Below are 26,760 nucleotides of genomic sequence, written 5' to 3'. Positions count from 1 at the left end.
CATCTATCGGTGGTTACAGGCCATCTGGGCGACTGGTTGGTCTTGAGAAGCGCCCACAGTAGCGGACCTTGAAATGACTGGCCGATAATTCCCACGTCGAGGTAATCAAGGCAGGCGCGCTTCGTTTGTTTCGTTCATCTTGAATATCGTCTAGCGCCCTGTCTTCTTGACCTTGTATTTAACGCGACGTTCCCAACGGCACCTCCATCTACGATAACCTAGACGAAAACGTACAAGACAAACGGTTAACCAACATGTCGAATTCGCGTTCGACAGTCCCGAAAATTATTATCAAGGCTCGACATAGTGCGTCCAACAACGAGCCTGAAGCTTCCACTTCACAACAGCACGAGGGGAGGCCTAGGAGGGGAAGGAGAGCCGCCGCGGCCAAGCACGGAGAGACTGAGGAAGAGGTGGATGTTGAAGCGGAAGCAGGAGGGGAACAGACCGAAGAGCAGGATGAGGGTGGCGGGGAAGAAGTTGAAGGCGACGCGGAGGGAGAGCTGGACGTAAGTGTGGATGGAGATGACGGGGATGGCGAATATAATGAAGACCAGGGCGACGATGAAGATGCGGACGCTATGAATGTTGACCGACCTGAGGCTGAACCTGAACCTGAAGTTGTGGTACCAGCCCCGCGCAAACGCGGTCGTCCGCGCGGACGTGGACGCGGTGGTGGATTTGCGGGGTCGACTGCTCCTCGTCCTCGAGGGAGGCCTCCTGGTCGTGGTCGTGCTCGAGGACGCGGTCGTGTCACCATCAAGCTCCCAAAGAGGGGAGATGAGGATGATGAGGATGGGGAAGGAGCGGACGTCGACGCGAGGCCTTTTAGGAAGATTCAGGGACAGGTCTATGTCATTGAGGGAGACGAGTTTGTCACACCAGACGACCCCAAAGGCGATGAAAAGATTGACAAGCACGGAAACTTGCTTGGAGGTATGTGTCCTAACTTTCCTCAATATCCCATCACTCACTCCCGTCTTGCATTCCAGGTCGCAAATTCAAGGCTCAAACTTTCATCCTTCCCACTCGAGACCCTCATCGCCAATACATGCTTGCTATTGACGCTGCTCGAACTTCGGGGTTCAGAGATTCCCTTTATTACTTCCGACGAAACCTTTTGGCTCTCAAGCTGAATGCGACACAGCCAGAAAAGGATTATCTTATTGCGGAGGGCAAGCTGGGCTCGCACCTGCGGACAAGGAGTGTCACCCTTATCACAGCCCGGAGTGCGTACAAGCTGCATGGGGCAAAGATGATTGTCGGTGAGTTATAGAGGTTCTCCTACTCGTTTTCGAAAGAGTCTGATCCTGTTGCAGACGGCAGATGGGTGATAGACGATTACTACGAAGAAAAGTCATTGGCAGAGATTACAGAAAAAGGTCTCAAAGCCGGTGACCTGGTTGGCGAACTATTTGATGCAACCGCCGCGTCGTCCTCTGGTGTCCCTTCCGGCGAACTTGCGGCTCTCGACCGCTCAGGTGCCCTTGGCGCCTCGTCGACTCTGGGCGGAAGTATGTACCGCCCTGGAGGTCCCACTACGATATTTGGTGGGAGTGGTTGGGGCCCGTATAGCGACGGTCCCTTGAATGCGGTGAGGAAGAGTCTATTGACGAGGGATGGAGTTTTGGAAGAGAATTGGATGTTCATGATGGCCGGGAGGGTGAGGGAGGCAGATGAGGAGTGGGCCAGGTGGAGGGCTGAAGCGAGGAAGGCATTGTCTGTAGATGGCGTGTGGGTTGGGGAGGTCCCTGTCCCTGGAGCTTCTAATGACAAGGGGAAGGAGGTGGTTCAAGAGGGAGGAGATGCGGAGAACAAGGAGGCAGAGGAGAAGAAGCCCCTTGGCGTGTATGAACCCCATTCACATCTTATTCACTGTATGTTTCTCCTTTCAATTGTTACCATCTTCGTTCATTCATCACGGTTTACGCAGATCGATCCGATACGCAGCCAACGTCTGCCCGGTGGGAGCAACTGGAGGATTCGAAGACGGATCCGTTAAAGAGAAGGGTTCTGGGAGGCACCAAAGCAGGCAATGGTGCATGGGGTTTGGCGTGGGTTGATACAGTCATGGAGGTTCCGGAAGAACCTTTTGACGAGCACCGGGAAGCGAGAGAGTGGTTGTGGAGAGAGGTAGAGAGGGAAGAAAGAGAGAGGGAAAGGGCACATACGGTGGAAGTGTCGTAATTATGGTGGTATTTTATTCGAAGATTGGTTAGATTCAATCAGCATGGCTCGTTGCATGTTTCTTCGATGTTGTTACCGACAAATGCGTGTGGGTGTATGGTCATTCAAACCGCGATTGATTTTGCAAGGTCTACTTACTACAAGTACAAGGTTTATGCATCCGAAACGTCCAAAACGCTATTCGCAGCCCAACAGAAATGCCCGCATCCGGCTGCGCATGGGTGACCCATCAGCCTCGTCACTGACTGATCTGTCCCCGCCGGGCTGTCCGCGATCTCCGAGTTCGTATCCCCCATGATTGAAGAAGAGCCAATGATGCTTCCGCGAGTACTGGACGTGTCCATGGGCAACATGCTCAAGCTGGCACCTCCTCCCTTGTTTGAGGACCCGTCAGTTATACCACCTCGACTTGTGGACACGTCAGCAACGCTTCTGCGAGTGCTACTAATCGATCCTTGATCGTCCTCTGAAAGACGTTCTTGTTGCCGAGAAAGTGTCCGACCCCGCTCACTTGACTCGGAAGCGGGGAAGAACGCTGCTGGATGCGTATCGGGTAGTTCGACCATTGCATGTTGGAGGTAGAACTTGCGGTAGCAGGATTGGTGCCCTCCGTGTTTGCAGATTGAGCACTGGAAAAGGAGGGAACGGACCGGTAGGCGACTACGAGGAAAGGTAAGAAATTCGAAAACGGGGGAGGATGAGCTGGGTGGACTCACCAGATTGAGCACTTGACTGTGTCAGTTTTGCAGCCAAGGCAGTATGAGAAGGCACCACTTGTGTATCTTCCGGAGGAAGAGCTCGACGCAAATGCAGCTTTGAGCAAGGGTTTGTGACATTTACCGCAGATGGTGTAGACCACTGTCTCTTCCTGAAGGAAATTGTTCAGTTCGATTGGAAATCGCCTGGGAGATGGAGGCATACCAAGGAGCGGTTACGGATACTCTCGAGGTTGGAGACTCTGCGAATGTAGGCTGCACATGTGTGAAGTCTGCTTTGGGCAAGGCGGTCTGGCAGAGGGCTCGTGTAAGCGTCGTGGAGGTAAGGAGGGGAGACGCTGACAGTACCTAGGTATGCCTCGACGAATCGACAAGCTCTTGTTACCGGAACCTTCAGTTCTTCTCGTGCGATGAGCACCATCGTGGCACACATTTGGACGTCGCCCTAGTCAGTCATTAACTACACGAAAGCCGATCGACAACTACCAACGTACCTCCTCTGCAAATTCTTCCAAAGCTTCTCGAATAACCTCCCATGCCATTTCCTTGAACCTCTTCTCATCCGCTCTAATAATCTCTATCCGACGTTTGGATATGGGAACGGGAGGATGATGAGTGTGAATCTGCAAATCTTCTTCATTGTGCCTCGGGTCCCCGTCGACATGGTACTCCGAAAACGGTAACGATTTCTGTCGTTTATGCGCCAGCGCCTCCGCAAGAGTAGGCCCCTCGTCGCGATTCAGCTGTTTGGGTTCTTCGATCTCCTTCGGCGTCACCTCAGCCGCAGTTACCGTTCGGATACTGCTATGCGAAGCCTGATGCGTGAGTCTAGGTGCAGCTAAAGAAGCCACGGTTGAACTCCGACTACGCGATTTCGTTCGATGGGAAAAGCGACGTGCGCGGGATTTGGCTTCTCTGCGAGAAGCGCTCGAGTCGTCTGATTCAGTGTCGGTTGAACGAGGTGAAGGAGATGAAGAGGAGCTGTCGTCGTCGTTATCGTTATCGTCATCGCCATCGTCGTGTTGGGGACCATAATGACTGTGCATGTAGCTATCACGCTCAACATTGTCTTCTTCAGCGGACCACTGACGCTGGCCGATTACCCGTGACAGAGGACTGGGGACGACAACTGTTCGACTGAGGTTGGCAAGGGGGGAAGCCATAGACCGGAAATTGTCACTGAAGAAGTCATCCTCTGTGTGGTTCTTAGGGTTTGGTTCGTCATCGGAGGAGCTCGAGTCGTCCAAGGCACCTTCTCCCACGTGTTTGAGACTGGTCAAAGACTTTTCGCCTGGACTGGATGCGGCAGCATTCTGTGACAATGACATTCGTCTGTAGCTGGACGATCTTCGAGCTAGTTCGTCGACAGATTCTCTGCGGCCTGCAAAGGGTCGGTTGGGTGTGAGAGGAGGTAGGCCATTAGCGAGGTGGAGAGGGGAGGAATTATTAGAGGAAGTGGGCGTTAAACCACGAGTGGCGGAAACAGAGCGACTCCTGCTACCGGATTTCGTTGAGCTGCGAGTCTTATGGCCTGGACTTCGGCGATGGATGCTATCGTTCCCCCCAGGTAAAGGCGGGAATGTGTAGTTGGTGACAGGTGTAGGTAAACCCGACCCACTGTAAGGCAGATGCCTGTGACTCTTGGGACGAGGAGAGGGACCGGGAGTCTGAGAGAGAGTGGGAATAAAGTCTGTAAAGGCATTCTCCATCAGGGTCCAGACTTGGGTTGCGCGTTCCCGGCCAGTCAAGTAAGCAACCTAGAGACGAGGCGAGGCGTTAGCGAGACAAGCGAGGGCTGGGAGGGGTACATACCTGAGCGTTCGTATGGCAGATGCTCTGCTTGTTGCTTCCTTGGAGAACGTAGTCACGAGCCAAGATTGTGAATACCTCCAAGTCGTCAGCAGTATCCTCGGGAACGAACATTCCAAACATTTGGTTTGCCAGTCTGATAGGTGGGTCGCCTAATGTTTTGTGAGGTGGCTTGCGGAACTCTTGCCCCGGACGGGGTTCTGCCTGGGGGCTATCCAAATGTCAACGGAAGGCAGAAAGACATGGGCAGTACTCAACGCACAGATCGTCATATGGAGGTTCGGCGACCACTTTGTTTTCAGTGACAAAGGTAACGCATCCAGTTGGATCCCACGTTGTGACAACCCTATTTATCGCGTCGATGGGTTTCGAGGTTTCTCGCAAGTCGAACTGGGAGAAGGTGCCGGATGAGTGCTGGGCCCACAGGGCATCGGAATCGCCGAAAGCAATGTCTAGAAGCAGGGGTCAAACCCAAGCATGCAGGGACTAGGTTGACACTTACCACTGATACTCCCTTCCAACGAAGAACCATTCACAGACCATTTGGCAATCCATTCCCGCCTGACATCCCAAATTTCTATCGTATCTCCAGGTGGGGTGGTGTATGGTTGGAGTCGGTCGTCTCTGGACATTGGAATATTCGAAAGGTGCTGTATATCCGTTCCCAAGTTCTTCAAAAACATGGCGTCGAGACCAAGGCCACTTCCAACACGACTCAGCAACCCAGATGATAGTCCGGACGATGCAGAGGCCTGGGATTCTATGGGCGGCGCAGAAAGTTCCTCATTTGAGGCGACGGCCAATTCGCATTCGTAGCCCGGCCTCCAGCTCACGCGCCGAACGGGGAAGGATGGATGGAGTGTGTAGGTAGGTTTATTCGATATATGTGCGTTTGCATGGGGCGCGGTTAAATCCCAAACCTTTTTAAGATGGTTGAGGCTGGGGATATAATGTAGAGGAAGGCTAACACGTACCTTGACGCACCTGTCCAGTCCTCCACTGACCAACCATCCCAGACCATTGCTACTGTTGTCCTGTGGTCCAGATCCCCCGGCTCCAGCAGTGTTGGAGGTAGAACCACGCCAGTCCAATGTTGTGATAGGTGCACTATGAGCTACTGCTAGCCGGTCCAACTGCCCGCGTTGTCCCATCTTGAGATCCCATCTTGTTATATGAATTACTTTGCGTGGGACAGTGAGCCAACAAGGGCTCACCTATACAGACTCCCATTATCCAACCCGACGACTGCTTGCAGAGGCTGCCAGACACTGGGGGAAAAGACGATGCTTCGGACGGACGTTGGGTGTTTTATGCGCATTAAAGATTTCGAGAGATCTCTTAAATCCTGTATTGGGGTCAACCATTGACTCTTGAGAAGCGCTGAAACGGAAGCTGACCCAAATCCTCATATCCCCGTCAGCTGAACCTGTTATGCAGTAGTAGTGCACCACTGGAGAGACAGATAGTTTGTTTATGGATCGAATGTGATCCTTTGTTCGACGTTCTATACAATGTCATTGGCTTGGAGAGGATACTGGGGGACTGGCAACTCACCATACTTGATATTCCCGGATTTGTGTATGTCCCACAAGATAATCTCACCGTTTCTAGCACTCGTCAAGATCTTGTTGTTGAAAGCTACGAGTAGTCATTAGGTGACTCATGAGTACTTCGGTTTGAATGGAACTCACAGCCATGTCCCCAAGCTACGTCTGTGCTTGCACTGTCGATCTTGAGCCCGCTGTTGTCCCAAAAGTTGCGCGAACCGTCGATCTTGACGCTTGCTTCCTTGTTGTCTGGGTTCGAGCTCGGATTCACGACTCGAACGATTCTGAGTGCTTCACGACAGTTGTAGTCTCTGGTCTTCAACGCAGGAAATGCACTCACATTCCTTGCCCGCCACCGCGCATCGTGTTCCATCCTCGCTCTTGGCTATCGACGCGCCGCCGCTGGGTGCGACACGGCGTAACCGTGCATAACGGCTTGGACCTTGATATCCTTGCGTTCTCGAGTCGATGAAAGAGTCTGGAAGAGGTGGACGAAGCTGGGTGTCGAGTGTGGTTGGCATGGCTTGATGAGCGTCAGAACAACATCCCTCCAGCTTACCAAGCAATCCTTTGCTCACTTGGGCGCCAAAAACAGAGCGGAGATCGGACACGCAGATGTATACTCATTGCTCAATGTGCGGTGCGTAACAACTGTACAACGGTAAAGATCCGAGAGCCCCATGCATTGGGATCCAGTTTCTCTTTTGCGATAGGGTCGCCAGGGACAATCGAGGACCTAGTTGCTTCAAACGGCGAGTCCTGTCTTATCGAAGAAAAGTTGGCGGGAGACGCCGTGATGAATAATTTAAAGAACCCTAGATCCTTCTCTTTCCCATCCTCGAATTCGAATTGCCATGGTTCACCTCCAGTTCCGTAGCCTAGCGGCAGCGTGGAGTGTGGTGGGAGCGGGCAATCTACGCCCATCGGCTTGAATTTCGCTGCCCCAGCACCGTGTTGGGTTGTTTCCCATTGCACTAGTGTAAATAATGGTTTAGCTATCAAGGGGCAGGGGGCTAAAGCGTACCACATACCGATTGTGAGATCGTTCGGGTCAAAGTAGAAAATATGAGGGTAGAGATAATTATCGCCGTCATTGAACAGCGTCATCCCCACATACCCTTCCTCCTCCTCAGTATCGTGAACAGTCTTCACCTCCACATATGCAGGCTCTCCCTCGATAAGATTCTTACCCGTCCGAACCAAAATAAGCTCGTCATCTTCCTCCTCTTCTTTCAGATAGTTTAGTTCCATCCGGACCTCAGGGAACTCGCGTGGACTGGGTCGGGAAAGGTGATAGTAGAAGTGTCGCCAGGCTCGTACAACTTCGTGGATCGGCTCTGGGGGTGTCTTATTCACAGTATGATGGAACCGACTTCCAATAAATGGCTTGGCCAGTGTGTCGTTCCTGTCAAAGTACACCACATCTTCTGTGGGATCGGGTGTGAGGACGAGTGAGGCCTGGTCTTCCTTGTCCGCAATCATGACACCGAGTCTCTGGGCCACATCGGGTGGGAAGATAGAGTTAATCCAGTCCTTGTCTTTAGAGTAGATGTAAACGGGCTGGCGAGATGGATCCGACCAGCGAGCAAAGAACGTTTGTTCCGCTGGGACTGGGAATTTCTGCTCTGGGAGGGGTTCCAGTACCGAGGTGAAGGCATCGACTTTGGTTGCGATGAGAGAGCCGAGGACGGGGTTTCTCCTTCCCCCCTCGCCTCGATTAAGGATGTTTTCCTTGTAGGCGTCGAAACGCGAGTTGGGTTCGATACCTTGCGCGAGCCCAGCTTCGAGCGTATAAGTGTAGGTCCCATTTTCGTTCTTGGTTCGTTGTACGGGGATGAGGAATGGGTCAGAGCGACTGCCTCTGACGTTGAAGATAAGTCTGTTCAAGTTCTTTCCTTCGAAATGGGGTGTTTGCCTGGCCAATTCCGTGAGCATAATAATCTTCAAGATCTTAAAGGTACTCACCAAGCAGGCATCTTCAACCTTGCAAGTAGGGCATCATAAGTCAAAGTGAGGGAACCGCTCCTTTGCAAAACACCTAGTAGCTGCCTCGTGAAGAGTCCTTTGCCTTCATGCTCGTACGCTGACTGCTCACGGCCACAGGCAGCCATCAGGACGTGTGAATCGTTGTATTTACCAATGAAACCAGCGGCTGTAGACAAGCTGCGTGTTCCGGTGGTCTCCTCGTCTTCGGTGATGATTTCGGTATCAGTTTGCGGTGAGATCGGGGGAGGATTTTCAATTCGACGAGGGGTGTATTGGGCATCGTTGGCGCTTCGGTTAAGACCCGCTGAACAGCAGCAGTCGAGGATCAGAGTCTATGGACGCGTATCAGTGAATCAGCGAATGAAATAAGGGGCTAGAGACTCACGATATTGTTCCCCCTCAAAAATGAGATCTTGTTCAACTGGGCGCAAATCGTTCTATCAGGAATGCCCTCCACGACACTCCCATCCTCTCGAATAACACCTATATCGCACGGACACAACAGCTCAATATAAGTTCCACTCGTGGCCCAACTCTCCCACTCTACAGGTTTCTCTGCGCGTGCTCCATGACCGGCATAGTATATGATAAAGGCGGGGTTGGGCTCTTCAGCCGTGATCTTGATGAGATCGTCAAAGGCTTGGAGGATGGCGGCGCGCGTGGCTTCGGTGTTGCGGAGGTTGATAATGTGTGAGGATGGGACTTTCAGTCGGTTCAAAAGGAAAGACTGGACGGAGTCAGCGTCGGAGACTGCAGCGGACAGGTCGTTGAATTCGTTTTTTGCGAGGTAGGTGTTGATACCAATGATTAGGGCATATACATTGGATTTGGTGGGCTCGGGTTGCGGCTGGGTCTGTGGGGGGAGACGTTGTAGAAGAGAATAAAAGGTTAAGAAGTTGGCACGTACGGACATGGGTGAAGAAAACGCAGGTGAGATCGAGAGAGCAGCCGATTCGAGGGGGGTTATATTTAGAAGAAAAGCTGTAAATCAAAAGCTGTAAGAGGATGAGCGCCAATAATAGATGGATATAGATCTGGCTAAAGCTACCGTGGTGATAGCGATAATCAATCCCAAATGTGTAGACTGAAGAATCGTAACGGTATGTCGTATAGCAAGTGGTCCCGCAGGTGTAGATACATAAGCAACGTTACGACGAAGGCGAGAAAAGCAACACTTGTGTGCTATTCACAGCCCCATTCTCCGTAACCTTCAACCACCGCCCTAACCGGTGCTCTTGACCCAATCCAACCACAACCAGAATGCTGTCCTCGTCGTCCTTGGGCTTCGGTTTCGTTTTGAGTTTTGGGTCTTGTTTTGTCTGAAGGGTGGAATCGTCTTTGTCTTTCGAGGGCGATGATGTGGATGTAGACTGCGATTGTGGAGAAGATATCCAAGATGCCGTTTTGGATAAAGTTTTCGGAGCCTGAAGAATCTGAAGTGAGTTAACTACGCCTGGCGCCGGGATGGCCCCGATGAGTGAGAAGGATTTGAGTTTGGAGTCGAGCTTCCATATCCGCAGATTTCCTTCCCAAGAGCCTAGATTTGTGACAAGGTGTGTTAGAATCAAGCTCACAGTTGGAGGAGAATGGACGAGAAGGATGGAGAGAGGGCCAGGTAGAGCTCAACTAGAGACTTCACTCACCAGAAAAGAATAGGTCAGAGTATCGCAGTGTGCCGAGAGCCGTTATCCAGCGTGGAGATTTTAGCAGACCCTCGGTTGACGAGTGTGTTTCGTGGAAGCCATGCGCAACGGGTTGAGTGAAGATGGGTTTCTTCTTCTGGGTATTCCAGAGACATATCGAGCTTTTGAGAAAGGATTAGAGAAGCCAATAGGGCAGAAACAACGCGAGCGTACCCGCTATCACCACCAGTCAAGAAAGTAGTCTCGTCTAACATCGCAATGCATTCCAACGACCCTTCAATAAACTGCTTCGACTCGTCCTCTGCCTTCTTTTTTCGCTTTGCAGTACCATCCACGTCCATGTCATCATCCTCGTTGATATCCCCTTCTTCATCCCCTTGTAATCCACCTTCTAGGACTTCGCGGATCCGCGACCGTCCACCTCCACGAAACACCAGTTGCGTTTCGTCGAGAATTTTCCAATACCGCGCGGTCTTGTCGCGGGCACCGACGGAGAGACAGTTGTCTCCCCGGAGAGCGTCCAAAGCGAGGATATGGTCTTGGTGACCAAAGAGCGTCTCGACATAGCCCATCACACCTGGTGTGAGATCGTAGACTTTGACTGTACGGTCAAAGGAGCCAGAATAAAGTTGTTGGGAGGCTTTTTTGAAAGCTACTGACTTTTGGGGAGAGCTGTCAGTTAGGTGAAATGTGGGTGGGCGTGAAGGGTACACACCGAGACAGCATCTTTATGAGCTAGGTGACCTGAGAAGCCTTTCACCCATTTGTCGGCTTCGAGGTCCCATATCCCGACTGTTTTGTCCCTCCCTGCACTCGCGAGCAATTTTTCGTCCCCGCTCACTGCCAACCCCAAGATCTCATCCGTATGTCCCTCGATAGCCGCCGCTGCACCTCCAGCAACCTTTCCTTTTCCTTTACCCTTCGCTGAAGTCGAAGCTTCTGGCCGCTGTTTGTAGAATGTAGCCAGTTTTTTACCGGTATGGAGGTCCCATTTGATGATGTTCCCTTCTTTGCCGGCGGTTAAGAGGTATTTTCCAGACTCGGTTGCGACGGCGGATGTGATTGAGAAACGGTGACCTCGGACGCGGAGGGAGGCTGCTGGTGGGGATTCAAAGTTGAACTAGGTATGGTGGTTGGTAAGGGTTTCCAAGGAGATGTAGAGGAAAGACATACAGAATCAGCGATAAACTTGTGAACTTTTCCTGAATGCTCTAGGACGTCTTTCTTTAATCTCGAGGAAATGAGCTCCTTGTCGATCTCTGCTGCATCATATTCTCCGTCCGCTATTTATTGTACATGTTAAAGGGAATCTGACTGTTGAATAAAGGGTATGGCGCACCAAGTGTGGATTTGACGCTCTCGAGATACAACTTTGCTAAACGCAACCTCTTCTCGGCTGGAGTCTCATTTTCGTCCTCTTCACCACTCGCTCCATCATCCACATCGTCCGCGCGGAGGTCCATGTCCCCAATGCTACCCTCATCGTCGCTCGTCTTGTCTGAGAGCTCCTCATCCAGAGCTCGTGCGCGTTTGCTCGGAGTAGTTGTTGAAGATTTCGCTCGACCTCCTCCACCGGCCTTTAGCTTCGAGTTGGGTTTGCGTGAAGAAGACCCATCTGCAACTGAAGTACTTCGTTTTCGTTTTCTTGTTTTTGTAGAGGCGAAGAAGGGGTCAGGCATTATGTGGTTTAAGAGAGAGATCAGAATTTTTTAGAGTGGACGCGGCGGCGGAAGTAATTTGATCGCTGTGCGCTTGTTTGCCCGCGACATCAATTCAGTTTGGCTGTGGTTCATATCTCGAGAGTGTATTGTAGGGTTTTTACTTGACTGGTGGTACAGGTATGTAAAGTGAAGGGTAAAAAGGTCAAGGATTAGGGTAACGAAAGCAACCAATCTGTCCAGGGGTGATACTAAGTAACCAGTACAGCTAGAATTCAATAGCTCGACGGATTGAAAGCACCAATAGCAGTATCCCGAAGAGAATTTATGGAACCATCAGAATCCGGATTGCTAATTGCATAGTGTTCGATACCGTTACCATTTCCAACAGGTGAAACACTGGATGAATGAGAGGAAGAGAGTTGGGTATTATGGTTGAGGTGGTTTGGTAGGATCAACTGGGGTGCAGAACGTATCCCTGCGACGTTGGCGAATAACTGTTGATTTGCACTCTGGCTCGGTCTGTGACCTGCGCTGTGATTAGGGGAATGGATGCGTCCGGGAGGCCGGTAAGGAACTTGGAGGCTTCCGTACACGAAATCCATCATGCGGGGATCCGATTTGGATGGCAACGAAGAAGAGGAAGAGGAAGCAGAACCATTTGAGCCACCGTTTTGTAAAGCTCCCATTGACAACGTCATTGACATCGTGGAAGAAGACGAGGGAGAGTGACTTCGGGATCTTTGTTGTTGGAGCTGCTGTTCCAGTTGTGCCTCGTGCTGGGATTGGGAATTCACCTGCTGCTGCTGGGAAGAAGGCATGCCGTCGAAGCGCAGGTTTTGCATAAACCCAGGATCAAGATACCCGTAAGCCGCGCTGCCGTGGCTCGAAGAGCGCGATAGCCGGAATATTGACGGAGATCCCACATCGAAATCGACCGAGTCGACCAGTCCGCCATCCCCTCCCGATGGAAAGGCGATGGATGAATAGTCCGAGGAGAGTTGGGCGTTATCGGCGGTCGTCGCGGTCGCTGTTGTCCTCATCAGGGAAGTGATGTCGGCATCCCAGTCTAGTCCACTATTGGCATTCGGATCTGGTGGGATGAGATCGTTCAGGAGCCCTGACCCTGTCGACGGACCTGTATCAGGACCGGGCGTGGAGAGAGAACGAAGCCAGTCGTCTATGGAATCTACAGCTTCTGTTGATGATGATGCGAGTTGGTGAGTCAGCAGGGGCTGTTGGATGGGCTGGAAGGTGTTCAGGGCGCAGTCGATGCACGATGCGCAGCCTTCGGGGTTCGTACAAGTTGTACGGTTCTCGTTGGTACCACCTGTGTTCGACTGACATCCACGGCATCCGCACCCATCTCCACAGATGCATGCGCCGATAGTTAGCTGGCTACGGGTGGAATCCATATTGGTATCGAGCGAGGGCGAGGCAGAGTTGACACGGGGGACGTCGGGGGATGTGTAGGGGAAGATGTGGGAGTGCGGGTGGTTGGAGCTGTGCTGGTGAACATTGTAGGCCCTACTGTATGGACTATAGACGTTTTCGTGGTGCCGAGGGTAGTTGTGGTGGTGGTGGTTCCCCAAGGATGGGTCGTGACTGCCTGCTCCGTAGAGGTAGAAATCAGAATGAGGGGGAGGCCCTGGGAGGACTGGTCGCAGCTCTGCTACACGTGCGAGGACTCGAGAGTCGGGGGCGGTGGAGGCGGAGGCGGAACGGTGCTGGTTGGCGCTGGATGAGGTCCTCGTCCGTCGTTGAGACTTTTTTGGGGTGCAACAGTTGCATGCGGCGCCCGTCTTGCAGCTGCAGCCTCCTTTCCCTGTGTGAACAAGGTTAGACTGTGCAAAACGTGGAGGATGCGTGGCGTCGGCGACTCACCATTCCCGTTCTCAGCATCGAGCTTGGTCGAAGCCCCTGGTGGGGGCTGCAATGCGACCAACGTTCCCGCAGCTTGTAAAGGCAAGCCATTGGGAAACGCGGCGCTTTCAAAACCTGACTTGGTTCCTAGAAAGGGGAGAATAGAGCAGCAAAACCTTATCTGTCAATCTTCGGTTTGGCTAGGGGGAGACCTTTGGGCGGGGGGAGACACACCTTTCTTGTTGGCCGAGTTGGATTGGTCTGCCTTTCCCTCACAGATGCACTTGACGTGGACTTGCTTGGTTTTGCGCAGTTCTCGACAGTGCTCGCATTGGGTTATCGGGCGGCCTTTCTTCTTGATTTCGAAGAGCGGGCGGTCATAGTGTTTGCACGACGACGACCTGTGACCCTTGATGCAGGTTTCACTGCATATCGATTGTCAGTGAGTGTCGCTGGACATGGACGACAGAGAGTGCGCACCAGGCATATTTTTTGTCGCTGATGATCTAGAGACGTGGTCAGAGGCTGGCGACGTCGGCGACGACGACGACAACGAGCTCACCATAATTTGGCAAGGTAGTTGGGTCAGTGAGAGTCAAACTGAAAGTTGTAGATTGGCGAGGTTTTCATTGTGACTGGGTTGTTGTGGTCAAAGGCAGTCGACAGGGCCGGTGTTCCTTATCCACACACACCGTGAGACTCCGCAACACTGCCTTGCCGCGGGCGCCTATAATCAGCTGTTCGCCCCGAAACGGAACCCTGAGCTGGTCGGCGTTGCGCCGCTCTCCTGGCCACACACCCATTCTCTAACTACCGATGCCAAAGGACCATTGAGCGACTTTTGCCGTAGGGCAACGTTCGTCTACATCTAACGTCTTTCGCTGGCACCACGTGTATCCCTAATCTACATTCCGTGTCCTAAATCTAGCATCGACCGTGGTATATATATCCGAAAGCAGATTAGTAAAAATAGAATCACTCAAGGCCCCATTTCTCGATGAAGGAGAGGTGGAACTTTTCAAGCTTGCCCACGTACTCATCCACGCCTGGGCAGAGGCAGGTCAAGCGGTAGTGCCACTCGTTCTCCTTTTGCCCAAAGCCACTTCCCGGGACCACGCAGATACCAGTGGCATCCAATAGTTCGAGGGCGTAGAATGCATCAGGCTCCTTTCCGGCAGCACGGGCAGCCTCCTGTGCTTTCTTGGACAACGTGATTTGGGGATAGAGGTAGAGAGCACCTGGTGAATCGACGCAGGAAACGCCCGGAAGCGCGTTGAGCCGCTCGGCCATGATGCTGGTCCGGGTCCTCAATGCCTCGTGAATGGTATCAGTCTCCTTCTTCCAGAGCTCGTAGCTCTCGTCGCCTGGTTTAGGAGGGCGAATCATGCAATCAACGCCAATTTGGCCCGCGAGCGGAGGGCAAAGTCCGACCGAGACCATCTTGTACATAAGAGCGATGATGGGTTCGGAGATGTTGACGCATTCAAAGTAGCCTCCTCTGCGTCCACATTCGCCTGTAACGCCTTTGGAAATGGAATGGAAGGAAACGAGGGGGACATGTGAGTCGAGCTTGCGGACGACCTTCTTGAACGAGGTAAAGGGGTGCTGGTCGGGTTTATGGAGGTTGGATTGGTAGACTTCGTCCGCGAGAAGGACGAGTGAGTATTTCTCGCAGAGATGGACTAGTTTGATTTGGGTGGCTTCGTCTAGGAGTGCACCGGTCGGGTTACCGGGGTTGATGATGACTAGGGCCTTGGGGACGACGTTGTTCTTGTGTGCCTTTTCGAGGGCAGCCTCGATGGAGTCGACAGAAGTGCCCCAGCCCTGGGATTCGTCTAGGTAGTAGGGGATAGGAACACCATGGTGCTGAGCGAGGGTGGCGGTATAAAGGGGATACTGGGGGATCGGAATGAGAATTCCGGAAGTAGGCGATGAAATCAGCATGTTGATCAGGAGCGATACGCCTGCGGAAGCTCCTGCAGTGAGGAAGATGTGGTTGGGATCGGCAGGATACCCGTCTCGTTCTAGAATCCAGCGAGCTTGTTAGACGGCTTGAATAGAGGAGAATGATTACAGACCTTGAATGAACTGAGCGACGGATTTGCGGATAAAGGGGACACCCTGGCTATGAGAGTACGCGCCAATGGAGCCAATCTCAGCGTAGAGCTCCTTTGCACGGGCAATCACGTCCTTGGGGAACGCATTGGGGGCGAGCTCGGCAAGAGCAGGGTACTCCATGAGGGCAGCGACCTAATAGGCGTTATCGGCCGATAACCTTGCCAGCGATGCAGACGACATACCTGGCGGTTGAAGGTGATTGGGGGCTGGTCAAGGCCCTTCTGCTGTGGGTTACCGATGTTGGAGGAGATGACCCTGTCAAAGGGGAGGCCATGGTTGTCCTTGTCCTGGAGCTGGACTCTGTACTTCTCTGCCTTGATGGCGAGCTCACCGCGGACGGCGTACTCGACCTTGAGGATTGCTGGGTTGAGAGAGTCGATAGTGAGGGGACGCATTTGTTGTCGATTGAGAAAACGGGGGATCGATGGATAACGAAGACATCTTAAAGAAATTGGGGGACGCATACTATAAGACTGTGGCGAGACCCGTGACTTGCTTTGTGCCCGTGTATGGAAGGAACTTGTCGAAACACCAGTTCTCGAGAGATCTCGACCGTTTTCAAGACAATAAACGCACCTCGACACTGCTGAACAGTGACTGGCCCTGGTCAATCCCTGGTCAACCTGGAATTTTCGTCGCCGCTGTCTGGCGCAACCCACGCACATACCCGATCGGCACGCACCCGGCCCGCCGCGTCATTATCTACTGCGAGTCGGGGTTTGCATCTTCTTTACCGTTAACCACAACCATGTCTTCAAACTCTCTCTCGTCTACCCCAACTATTGTTCCTCTTCCAGCGCGTCAGGACAGGTCTACTAGCGTTAATAAACCTCCAATTTGGCCCATAGACGCCGCTGCTTCAGGCACCAACACCCCTTTGGCCTCCAAATGTGCCCAAGCAACCCGCGAAGACGGAATTTGCTGCAAAGAACTCATCAAAGACGAACGCACTCTTATCGACCCTGATGTCGTTCGCGACGTGTATGTATAGTTCTCGCCCTTGTCTGTTTATTCGGCGGCTGACAGAACGGCTTTAGGGTGATTGGTCTTTCAGACGGCTTGACCGTTCCTTTCGCTCTCGCCGCTGGTCTCGCTTCATTGGGCGAATCTCGCCTTGTTGTCCTAGGCGGTGTTGCTGAACTCATCGCCGGGGCTATTTCTATGGGTATCGGTGGTTTCCTGGCCTCCCAGTCCGAACGAGACCACTATCGCTACTTGCGTTCCCAGACTGCCATCCGTGTCAAAAGAAGCTGTTCGGGCGAGATGGAACGCGAGGTATCAGAAGTCTTGGGTCCTATTGGTGTGGATGAAAAGACCTGCAGGTCTGTGGCGAGGTGCTTGAGGGAAGTCGAGATTGAAGAAAGTGCCAATGGAGAGTACCCCGCCTCGAGCTCTTCCTCGAGCGATCTGGAAACTTCCTTGAGGTGGAGCAAGGACGTCGGCCTCACGGCGTTTTTGCTCAAGTTTGGCCAAGGCCTCGGTATGTCGTCCTTCTTTCTACACGTTGTGAACCCAAACTCATGTTTTACAGAGGAAATCCCGGATCGCCGAATGTACATCTCGGCATTCACGATTGGTATGGGCTACCTCGTTGGTGGCCTCATTCCACTTTTGCCATACTTCTTCATTCCGAAGTCTCAAGTCGCCTTGATCTATTCCTGCATTTTAACGGGTATCATTCTTCTCATCTTTGGAGCTGTCAAGGCTAGGGTCACAGGAGCAGGCGTTAGTGCCGGAAGTTATGTCTGGGGTGCAGTCAGCACCCTCATGGTCGGCGGTATTGCCGCAGGTGCCGCCTTTGCCATTGTCGCTGCCTTGGAGGGTTAAGCGACCACAAAATTCGATTTCTTCTTGCATTTGTACTATCTACCCATACCACAGTTTCACTTATCTCTAGTGTAATTTGTAATTTCCTTAGAATACGTGCGACACCAGCATCTCTTCGAAAATGGTCCTAGTCCCGGCAATACGATATATTCAACATTATACATTTCTACAATGGTAGCAAGGGAATGAATCACGAAGCATTAGATAGGTAGATGGCCAGAGGTAGATCGTAAACTCCGATTGACGACAGCCCGAGGATAAGCAAACTGACGAAAGGCATAGGCATGAGGATGTAGACGAGAGGGCGTGGCTTAACCCTGGATGGTGGCGTTGGCGAGTTTCTTCTGCAATTCGTCGTCGGTTGCGCTCTTTTGAGAACCTGCTGGGAACTCGGCTGTGACAGGCGTGTGTTGTGGCATGTATGTGATCGATGCGGTCTGGTGGGAAGATGGTAAATACCAAGCAGGCGACATATCTTTATAGGCAGCTCACCTGAATATCCTCCTTCTCTGACTCTGCCTTGTACTTGTCCAGGTTCTCGCGCATGAGTGCTGCCTCTGGGTTCGTCAATCCTCCGCTGGCGAGCGACGCCATCCTGTTCATCGCGCGGATACCGTACGCCGCCTTTTTCCCTGTACGCGAGGGGTAAGTAGGGTGTTTTTGAGTATGTTAGTCGTAAAAGAGAGCGAAGTGGGGTGGTGTTGAGAAAATTAAACGTAGATCCGGGGTTAAGATAGACGCGTTATAAATAGATGGGAGGCAGATGGGAGGGAAGATGAAGATTAAAGAAGGAAGATGGGAGATAGAAGATGGGGAGGTGATACGGACAGGCTCGCTTGGCGTTGAATGCTCGTTTAACGTTTGGCAAGAGGTCAGCTGGAGTACCGTCAGCAGGGTTAGCAACAAAGTGAGGTTCTTTGTCCGCCAGCCACTACCGCGATCCATGGATTAGTTACAACGGCACGAATGGATGGGAATGTCATTACGACTCGAATAGGCGCACCTTGTGAGCCAGCGCCTCCGTCGCTGTCGGCCTCTTGTTGGGGTCGATGGTCAAACACGTCCTCACAAAGTCCTTGGCGGTTTCGGATACGTTCTCCCAATATTCTGCTGGTTCGAATTTGTAGTCTCCGGCGATGATGGCTTCCATTTCTTGTTGCTGGGATTCACGATCAAAGGGCGTGTAGCCCGCGAGGAGGAAGTACGTGATGACGCCCATTGCCCAGACGTCAACCGGTTTGCCATGGCCGGCTGGGCGAATGTAATGTTAATAATATCGGAGATGTGAGTTGGGAGAGGGCGTACTTCGTTTGAAGATTTCCGGTGCCATGTACTGTTCCAATGAAGATTAGCTTAAGCATAGGAGAGGGAGGATGATTAAACTCACACCGGGTGTACCGCAGATCTCGGTCAAGAGGCTAAACTTTTCTTCTTCCATGACCCTACTCAATCCAAAGTCTGCGATCATGATGGCTGCTTCTTCGGCTTGGGTCTTGAAGAGGAGGTTCTCGGGTTTCAGGTCTTGGAGGTAGTAACGATGATAAGAATGATTATAGATGACAGCGAGTGAGTCACGCAGCATGTGGAAGACATGGGAGAGCATACCTCGATGAACGACGCCAGAGTTGTGGATGTATTCAACGGCTTTGAAGATGGTGCGGACCAGGTCGGCTGCATCGCTGTAGATGGGATAAGGATTGGTGTGATGGACGTTAATGAGAGTACATACGCCTCGTAGTAGTTGCCCTTTGCGCATATCCGGTCGAAGAGTTCACCACCGGTGCAGAGATCGAAGACGAGGTAGAGATTGTGGGCGGTCTGAAGAGAAGAGTTGAGAGGCGAATAAGGAGAAAGTGAAGGGCTAACCTCAAAGTAATCGTGGAGGGTTACAATGTTGGGGTGACCACTGGATATCTTCTTTAGGACGGCGATCTCGTTACGGACCTGGAGGGCGAGTGGGATGAGACGCGTTTTTTGGAGACGAAGTGGATATAGAGGTACCATGTGTTCACGGCCCTCCATAAGTTTCTTGTTGATAACTTTGCAGGCATAGTACTTTCCGGTTGTAATGTGGATGGCCTCCTTGACGATAGCGTATGTTCCGCTGCCCAATGTCTTGCCGGTGCGATACTGCGTGTGTGTTTAGAACATTGGGAAGGAGAGAGTATGTTGTCTGTTTACCACAGACCTGGCAGGGGACTGTAGCTGGCATTGGTTGGCCTTGTTGGTTCTGTGGTTGTTGTGGTTGTTTGAGAGCGGGATGAGGCTGAGTCCCCCAGTAATCAGATGGTTTGCGGGTGATAACGACACAGCCACACAGTCCTCACCGCGTTGCGTTGCACTGAATCGTGCATCACTGCCCGCTCATCGTTGTCGCCGCCCTTTTTCAAATGCGACTCGTTGGCGCTGCCTGCGTCTGAGACTTGGGCTGCTGGTGCTGCCACTGGTGGTGGTGGTGGTGCTTGTGGTCTGGTAGACTCTTCAGAGCTGCGAGGTTTCTTGAACGCGGCAGAGATGCGTTTGAGGCGGTCAGGGTTTCCGTCTTGTTTACTTTGAGCAGAGCCCATTTGAGAAAGAGTTGGGGGAAAGTGAGGAAGCGAGTAAAGGACCCTGACGATGGCAGGCGGCGGTGGTGTTTATAGCTGCAACACAACACCGCCACGCGTTCCAAGCATTGCTCCGTGGCTGTACTCCTTTTCTTCTTTCCCCTGTTCACCATGATTCTTCGCCAGTTCGCGTCCTCCCTGTCCCCATGCCGGCAACGTGCCCTGGCCACAATGGCCAAGAACAATCTTGTCAATATCGTCGAGGTGGGCCCGAGGGACGGCCTCCAGAATGAAAAGGGCCAAGTTATTCCCGTTGGTGTCAAGGTCGAGCTGATCGACCGCCTTGTCGATGCTGGCTTGTCCACCGTCGAGGCTGGAAGCTTCGTGAGCCCGAAATGGGTCCCCCAGGTAGGCTTTTCTGCGCCCATCATGGTCCGGATCGTTGATTCGGGTGGACTAGATGGGAGGGACACCGGACGTGTTGAAGCAGATCAGGTCCCGCCGCCCCAACGTGCACTACCCAGTCCTAGTTCCGAATCAACGCGGCCTTGACGATTTGCTATCTCTGCTCGACTCCCATCCTGCTTTGACCGACGAAATCGCGGTCTTTACCTCTGCAACTGATGCCTTCAATAAAGCGAATCTCAATTGCACTGTTGCAGAGTCCCTCCAGAAGCTCCAGTCCGTGGTGTCCACGGCGAAGGAGAAGGGGCTGAGAGTGAGAGGATATGTCAGCGTGGTCGTGGTCTGTCCATACTCGGGCAAGGTGGACTATCGGAAGGTGAGGGAGGTGGCGAAGGAGTTGGTGGATATGGGCTGCTATGAAGTTAGTTTGGGTGATACCGTTGGCCAGGCTAGACCGCATGAAGTGGCGGAGATGCTTGAGGAGGTTAAGCTGAGCGTTCCAGTTCATCAATTGGCTGTACGTTGCTCCAATCATCTCTTTTTTGCAATCGTTGACTAATGTGTTGGCCTCAGGGACATGTAAGTCGACTGATCTGAACAATGGAGCACTGCTGACCATTCCCTTCGTTAGTTTCATGATACGTATGGGACAGCCGTGGCTAATGTGCTCAAAGCGCTGGAACACGGTGTGAGGACGATTGATGCGTCTGTGGGCGGACTTGGAGGGTGCCCGTATTCTCCTGGGGCCACAGGGAACGTTGCCACGGAGGATGTCCTGTATGCCTTGCAGGATTCCCCATACACGGTGAACGGCGCAGACGACACCCCTGTCAGCTTGGAAAAAGTGGCTAGCATTGGCAGTTGGATAAGTCAAGCGCTTGGCCGGGACACGGTTAGTCGGGTCGGCAGAGCACTTGCTGCGAAGCAACGAAGAAATACTGCTAAGCTGTAGTCCTTAATGCTATCCATATAGGTGCAATGGTGTGATGTCATTCTGAGCTTACCCCGCCGGATCAATGGGCATGTATTTACCGAGCCGGTATATCTACATGGACTTCAGTCGTTACCCGTCCAGGTCAAAGCTGGATTGGCCCCTTTCCGACCTCTACCTTCCCTCACCTCACCTTTCTCTCGAGCCGGCAGAGCGATGGTGTTGAACAAGCAAACGTATGTCTTCGATCCTAGGCCGAATTACCCATTGGTGGTTACGGCAAATCGGTATTGGGACCCAGAGACGAGTGCGGTCGATGGCGTGACGGTTGTGTTTGCCCATGGCACGGGGTTTAATAAGGAGAGTTGGGAACCGACGATTGAGGATGTCCAGAAGGCTCTTGAGGGCAATCAGACGGTCAGGGTCAGAGAGTATTGGTCAATTGACGCGCCGAATCATGGAGATAGTGCCGCGTTGAATCAGGAGACGTTGAAGGTCGGGTATACGCCTATCTGTGAGTGCCACCTCCAAATCTTTGACTCAGTGCTAAGCAGAATTGCTAGTCGGATGGGAAGAGTACGCGAGGTCCATCCATCTTTTCCTTTCTGGCTATGGAAAAGGCGTAGACGTGGATTTCTCGAAACGGAGGCTGGTGGGAGTGGGGCATTCCATGGGGGCTGTGTCACTGTGAGCACCTATTCGTGCGGTCAAGGCGCCTATTAACGAAAGTTCAAGGGTGTTAATGACCGGGCATTATCCTCACGTCAAGTTTGAGAAAGTTATCCTCTGCGAAGTGATGTGCATGAACCCAAAGTTTGTTGGAAGGGCGGGTAACTTTTTGACGCAGGGAGCGGAGAAGAGGAGGGATGTGTGGCCTTCGAGGGAGGAGGCGTATAACATTTTGAAGGATAGAGGAACGTGGAAGACGTGGGATGATAGGGTTCTCAGGAGCTTTGTGGTGAGTACGGCTTCTCGGGGGTGCGAGAGGGGCACTCACGCGATGTTACTAGGACACGGCTTTACGGCCGGTGGACGAAGGGAAGCAAGAGGTTACGTTAAAATGTAGTCGAGTCCAAGAAGCGGTGAGTGAATAGAGACACTTTCGGAAGTGCCGGGAAGCCTTATGGAAGTGTAGGCTTGTTATCGTGACCCGCTTGGGTCTTCGAGGGCGTATGGGCTCCTTGGGGAATATGTGAAGCGGGTCCCGACCCACCTTATCTATGGGGGTATCGACGATTATCTGTATGTGTGCCATTTGTCCTTCATGGCTCTTTTCTGATCTGTTTCCAGCCCCGCTGAAGTCAAGACAGATATCCTCAAGGTTGTGGGAGACAGCGTGCAATCATTCACACGCGTTCCCAAAGCTGGACATTTGGTAGGCGCAATCAGTGCTTGTGATGTACACCCTCTGACAATTCTGAAGCTGCCTCAGCAACATCCTGCTGGCCTGGCGCAGGAAATCTTTTCAGCGTTAGCCTTAGCGCCCAAGTTAGGGGCCAAGCTGTAAATAGAAATTGATTGATGTATTACCTAATGAGTAGTGCATTGCGGACGCGTTGCAAAATTTGAGATTTCTCGTATTATCGGCGACGACGAAAGGTTGAAAATGGCGTCTGTTCAGGTCCTCCCCATCGAGATCCCAGCAGTTCCTGAATCCTACAAGATCCCCAGCGCGCCTTCGAGCTCGCGGTTATCCCGTAAGTCGATTGCTAGGTCGTTGTACATGCACGAAAAATAACCGCGATCAATAGCCCCCCATCCCAGCGGACACCGACAACTTCTCCAGGTTGGACCAGCATATTTGAACCACCTCCGATTGACCCTGCGCCATTCGCACTCGTTCTCTGCTCTTGATAAGCATTTGGAGGAGGAGAGGGAGCGACTCGCCAAGTTGAACCCTGATGCCGATGCTGAGGAGGATGATCTTGGTGTTGGCGACGAGGAGGAGACTGAAGAGTTGTTGAGCTATGATCCAAAGGAGTGGAAGGTGCGCCTCTGTCTTTCTTGGTTCACATGAGGATTCTAATCATCGTTTTAGAAACATGATCTGTATGCTATCCTTGGCTTGTCCCACCTCAGATATCGCGCCAACGCTGAGCAGATTAAGATCGCTCGTCTGTGTTTTTTCTTCTCGCATTCATGTTTGGTAGATCTTAATGAGTTTGGGCAGACCGCAAAAAGGTTCTCAAGCACCACCCTGACAAGAAGGTCTCCACCACTGGCCCTACCACCGATATCCACCTCAACACCAACGACGATGCATTCTTCAAATGTATCCAAAAGGCACACGAGGTTTTGACCAACCCTGAGAAGAGGAGACAGTTTGACTCCGTCGACCCTCAATTCTTGGAGTTGGAAGAGTATCTCCCTACTGCTTCCCGCGTCAAGGTGCGTGAATTTGATTTCTTGTGTGTGCAGTCTGTTGATTGCGTTGTTGTCGCGCTTTACAGGCCAAGGACTTCGATTTCTTCAAAGAGTTCTCTTCGGTCTTCGATCTTTACTCGAGGTTCTCCAAGATCCAGCCCGTTCCTGGCCTTGGCCATATCGATTCAACGAAGGAGGAGGTCGAGCATTTCTACGACTTTTGGTACAACTTTGACAGCTGGAGAAGCTTCGAATGGCTCGACAAGGAAGTCAACGAGGGTAGCGACAGGTACGCACCACTCCGTCCTCACTTTCATGCTCAACTCACTGGTTAAATCTGTTAGCCGTGATGACAAGCGATACACTGAGAAGAAGAACAAGACCGAGCGTGCCCGCAGAAAGAAGGAGGATACTGCCAAGTTGCGCACTTTGGTCGATCTCGCTTTGAGGTGAGTTCTCCCATGTTGTGAAGGTTTGTTGCAGCATTTGGCTGACGCGTCGCCTTTTCCCATAATCCAGCGTTGATCCTCGCATTAAACGGATCAAGCAGCAAGAAAAGGAAGCTCGTGAGGCCAAGCGTCGTGCCGCTCAGGGTGGCCCTGTCAAGAAGAGCAAGGCCGATGAGGACGCTGAGAAGAAGCGCCTTGAGGAGGAGGCTAAGCAGAAGGAGGAAGCTGAGAAGGTTTGTTGTTTCCCACTTGCGCGCATGCTTTCAGGCTGACGGCGTGTTTTTTTTTTTTGCAGGCGGCTCGTGCTGAAGCGAAGAAAGCCAAAGCTGCCGCTGCTAATGCTGCCAAGAAGGCTCGTCGTGCACAGCGTGCAGCTGAAGAGGCAGCCGCCGCTGCCGCCGCTGGCAACTAAGCTGTGGTTTTACTCTACCATCTACATATTAGAGCATGCTTACATAGGCCTATCCAATCCCGCTCTTTCCTCGTCACTTGTGTTAACTGTCGGGCCTGAGAGCACTGACCAAGGAGTCAAGATTGGTAGGCAGGTACCAGGTTGAGATGACCTGACTTGGTCTGCTGTAACCGGATGAATGGTGGGGACACCCAAATGTCGCCTATTTGAGGAGAATAACGTGTAACGCAGGACCTGTCGCTAACTCTGCCAATTCAAAATATATCATCACATTTTCGACCATTTTTGCAAATTTACAAACAATGTCTCGTATCTACTCAACGGCCTTGGAATTGTGTTCCCCATCAACATCCAAAGTCCAGAGACTCTCTACATCAATAACATTATTAACAGCTCAAACTGGCCCTCAACTCCAAGTTCAACATTGTAAGGGCAAGCTGTGCTGGTGGACACTCACATGCGGGTCTGACAGGGGAGAATCCAAAGTCTGTCAAGCCAGGGATTCGGGAAACAATGACAAATACAAGGGACATACCTGACAGGGGAGAATCCAAAGACAAAAGCCTAAGGAAACCCCTGTCGGTGCAGAGTAATGACAACCAACTACCTGTGTCGCGAAGAGCGAACACTAAACCAAGACTAAGACCAGAGATGAGGAGCGACGAGAGCGACAAGATAGCTTAGAGCAATGAATTGACAAAGAGGTCAAGCTGAGGAAATACAGAGTGGTCTACCTAGCTTATATACCTATCCTACCAGCTATGTAGTCATAACGAGTCAGAATGACAAGTGAATGGTGAAACATAGAAGAACAATAAGAAGTGTCACAAGGCTGCGCTAAGGCTGTGTTGAACTTATCTTATCTTATCGTAGATTAGATTAGATTAGTACGACTGAGTCCAGACTCTTCTGGAATGTTCCACCGTAGAATGTTCTGGAACATCACATGATGCATTACTCATCATTGTCGCGAAGAGCGAACACTAAACCAAACTAAAGATCAGATAAGAGGAGCGGAAAGCGAGATAAGAGTAGTGGGAGCGATGAGAGACGTTGAGCAATAAGTTGGAGCGACGAGTAGAGCAGTGTATTGACAGAGAGGTCAAGCTGGGGAATCTACAAGACCAACTACACAACTTATATACTGTAACTACAAGCTACATAGCCGCCGTGAGTCAGAATGACGAATAACGATGCAATACATGAGAGACAATAAGGGGAGGTCACAAGGCTGCGCGAAAGCTGCGCAAGAATAAGGATGAAACAATAAAGAAGCCACAATAAGTCATAATGAGTCGTAAGGCTGTGCGAGAAGAAAGGAACAATAGAAAACAGGGCAAAGGGCAAGACGAGGCAGTGTTCCATGAGGGAAAGTGTCCATAACGAGAATAAAGACAATGCAGAGACGAAGATAAGATGAAGGAAGCGATAAGATAAGATATAGAAAAATAGGGGTCATACCGGCAGTTCACGACATTACCCCCCTCCTAAGACTCATCGTCCTCGATGATCCTAGGTAATCGACGCCCCTCCTCCCAATCCAAGTCCATGCGCCAGAATGGTTGAGTTGTCGGCTGCTTCTGCCACGGGATCGATGCAAAGGCGGTGGCGGAGATACGACGTGGTGCGTTCGGATGTCGACGGTGGTATTCGGCGATGAGCTCCTGCGCATTCTTCAAGTTCTCCTCCGGTTCCCAAGAGTCGTGCCCGGCGCCATACCCCTTCCAACTGACCAAGTACATCAGCTTCTGACCCCTTCCCCTCTTGACGAACTTGCTATCCAGGATGCTGTCGACCTCGTATTCAAGCTCCCCCGTCCAGTTCAACAGGTTCAGGCGGAGGCGGCAGAGTGCCGTTGACATCATTACCTTTCCAGGGGGAAAGCTTGTCAACGTGGAAGACAGGGTGGATACGAGAGAGGTCCTTGGGGAGTTCGAGCTCATAGTCAAGGTCGCCAACACGTTTGAGAACCTTGTAAGGGCCGAGTTGAAGATCACCGAGCTTGCGGGTGGGTATCTTGAGTTGGATGTCCCTAGCGTCGAGCCAAACGTAGTCGCCTTCCTTGAACTGGTGGGCAGATCGCTTGCCAGCCTCGTAGGCATCCTTCTGGTGGGCCTTTTCGAGTCGAAGTGCAGCTTCGGCGTCCTTCCGAACGTCTTGCAAGTGCTGAAGGCGGTCGTCGACAGGTCGGAGTCCGGTTCTCTTGCCAACTGGGACGTTAAAATGAGGGATGTAGCCATAGAGGACTTCGAATGGCGAGCGGTTGTGAGCGGAGTGAACGCGGGAGTTGATCACAAAC

General features: G+C 52.0%; 9 protein-coding genes across 9 annotated transcripts; 3 read left to right on the top strand and 6 right to left on the bottom strand.

The window, feature by feature from the left end:
- Positions 1–254: 254 nt before the first annotated feature.
- Positions 255–2,187, top strand: CC1G_08669 (nuclear protein localization; the record flags this gene model as incomplete). Its single annotated transcript, XM_001837604.2, has 4 exons — positions 255–936; positions 993–1,265; positions 1,320–1,877; positions 1,934–2,187. The coding sequence occupies 4 exons, from the start codon at positions 255–257 to the stop codon at positions 2,185–2,187; spliced, it is 1,767 nt and encodes a 588-aa protein (XP_001837656.2).
- Positions 2,188–2,339: 152 nt separating this feature from the next.
- Positions 2,340–6,780, bottom strand: CC1G_08668 (hypothetical protein; the record flags this gene model as incomplete). The annotated part of the gene is made up of 13 exons (XM_001837603.2): positions 2,340–2,847; positions 2,904–3,055; positions 3,109–3,348; positions 3,398–4,660; positions 4,716–4,923; positions 4,975–5,164; positions 5,215–5,632; positions 5,687–5,876; positions 5,927–6,057; positions 6,110–6,216; positions 6,267–6,350; positions 6,404–6,550; positions 6,600–6,780. The coding sequence occupies 13 exons, from the start codon at positions 6,778–6,780 to the stop codon at positions 2,340–2,342; spliced, it is 3,819 nt and encodes a 1,272-aa protein (XP_001837655.2).
- A 109-nt stretch (positions 6,781–6,889) lies between these two features.
- CC1G_08667 (hypothetical protein) lies at positions 6,890–9,158 on the bottom strand (the record flags this gene model as incomplete). The annotated part of the gene is made up of 4 exons (XM_001837602.2): positions 6,890–7,233; positions 7,291–8,174; positions 8,225–8,577; positions 8,631–9,158. 4 exons carry the CDS (start codon positions 9,156–9,158, stop codon positions 6,890–6,892), a joined length of 2,109 nt encoding a protein of 702 aa, XP_001837654.2.
- Positions 9,159–9,393: 235 nt separating this feature from the next.
- On the bottom strand, positions 9,394–11,567 carry CC1G_08666 (Rnu3ip2 protein; the record flags this gene model as incomplete). The annotated part of the gene is made up of 6 exons (XM_001837601.2): positions 9,394–9,782; positions 9,889–10,049; positions 10,102–10,547; positions 10,604–11,008; positions 11,062–11,171; positions 11,228–11,567. The coding sequence occupies 6 exons, from the start codon at positions 11,565–11,567 to the stop codon at positions 9,394–9,396; spliced, it is 1,851 nt and encodes a 616-aa protein (XP_001837653.2).
- Positions 11,568–11,821: 254 nt separating this feature from the next.
- Positions 11,822–14,212, bottom strand: CC1G_08665 (ACE1 transcription factor; the record flags this gene model as incomplete). Its single annotated transcript, XM_001837600.2, has 5 exons — positions 11,822–13,371; positions 13,431–13,556; positions 13,644–13,834; positions 13,890–13,915; positions 14,102–14,212. The coding sequence occupies 5 exons, from the start codon at positions 14,210–14,212 to the stop codon at positions 11,822–11,824; spliced, it is 2,004 nt and encodes a 667-aa protein (XP_001837652.2).
- A 172-nt stretch (positions 14,213–14,384) lies between these two features.
- CC1G_08664 (transaminase) lies at positions 14,385–15,922 on the bottom strand (the record flags this gene model as incomplete). Its single annotated transcript, XM_001837599.1, has 3 exons — positions 14,385–15,433; positions 15,488–15,659; positions 15,710–15,922. The coding sequence occupies 3 exons, from the start codon at positions 15,920–15,922 to the stop codon at positions 14,385–14,387; spliced, it is 1,434 nt and encodes a 477-aa protein (XP_001837651.1).
- A 353-nt stretch (positions 15,923–16,275) lies between these two features.
- CC1G_08663 (membrane fraction protein) lies at positions 16,276–17,354 on the top strand (the record flags this gene model as incomplete). Its single annotated transcript, XM_001837598.1, has 3 exons — positions 16,276–16,508; positions 16,565–17,007; positions 17,059–17,354. The coding sequence occupies 3 exons, from the start codon at positions 16,276–16,278 to the stop codon at positions 17,352–17,354; spliced, it is 972 nt and encodes a 323-aa protein (XP_001837650.1).
- Positions 17,355–17,497: 143 nt separating this feature from the next.
- On the bottom strand, positions 17,498–19,566 carry CC1G_08662 (CAMK/CAMK1 protein kinase; the record flags this gene model as incomplete). Its single annotated transcript, XM_001837597.2, has 9 exons — positions 17,498–17,791; positions 17,847–17,986; positions 18,183–18,285; positions 18,358–18,605; positions 18,660–18,687; positions 18,742–19,033; positions 19,084–19,172; positions 19,221–19,484; positions 19,543–19,566. 9 exons carry the CDS (start codon positions 19,564–19,566, stop codon positions 17,666–17,668), a joined length of 1,314 nt encoding a protein of 437 aa, XP_001837649.2. The 3' UTR covers positions 17,498–17,665.
- Positions 19,567–20,071: 505 nt separating this feature from the next.
- CC1G_15525 (zuotin) lies at positions 20,072–24,461 on the top strand (the record flags this gene model as incomplete). The annotated part of the gene is made up of 17 exons (XM_002910938.1): positions 20,072–20,308; positions 20,361–20,822; positions 20,879–20,884; positions 20,937–21,197; positions 21,279–21,923; positions 21,949–22,194; positions 22,247–22,318; positions 22,372–22,478; positions 22,527–22,611; positions 22,807–22,933; positions 22,988–23,223; positions 23,275–23,350; positions 23,407–23,624; positions 23,687–23,889; positions 23,945–24,049; positions 24,120–24,282; positions 24,345–24,461. The coding sequence occupies 17 exons, from the start codon at positions 20,072–20,074 to the stop codon at positions 24,459–24,461; spliced, it is 3,366 nt and encodes a 1,121-aa protein (XP_002910984.1).
- Between the last annotated feature and the right edge of the window lie 2,299 nt (positions 24,462–26,760).

The sequence above is a fragment of the Coprinopsis cinerea genome, assembly GCF_000182895.1.
Source record: "Coprinopsis cinerea okayama7#130 chromosome 6 map unlocalized cont3.6, whole genome shotgun sequence".
Classification (NCBI taxonomy): domain Eukaryota; kingdom Fungi; phylum Basidiomycota; class Agaricomycetes; order Agaricales; family Psathyrellaceae; genus Coprinopsis; species Coprinopsis cinerea.
The sequence above is the reverse complement of the archived record's forward strand: the minus strand, read 5'-3'. Positions and strand labels throughout refer to the sequence as shown.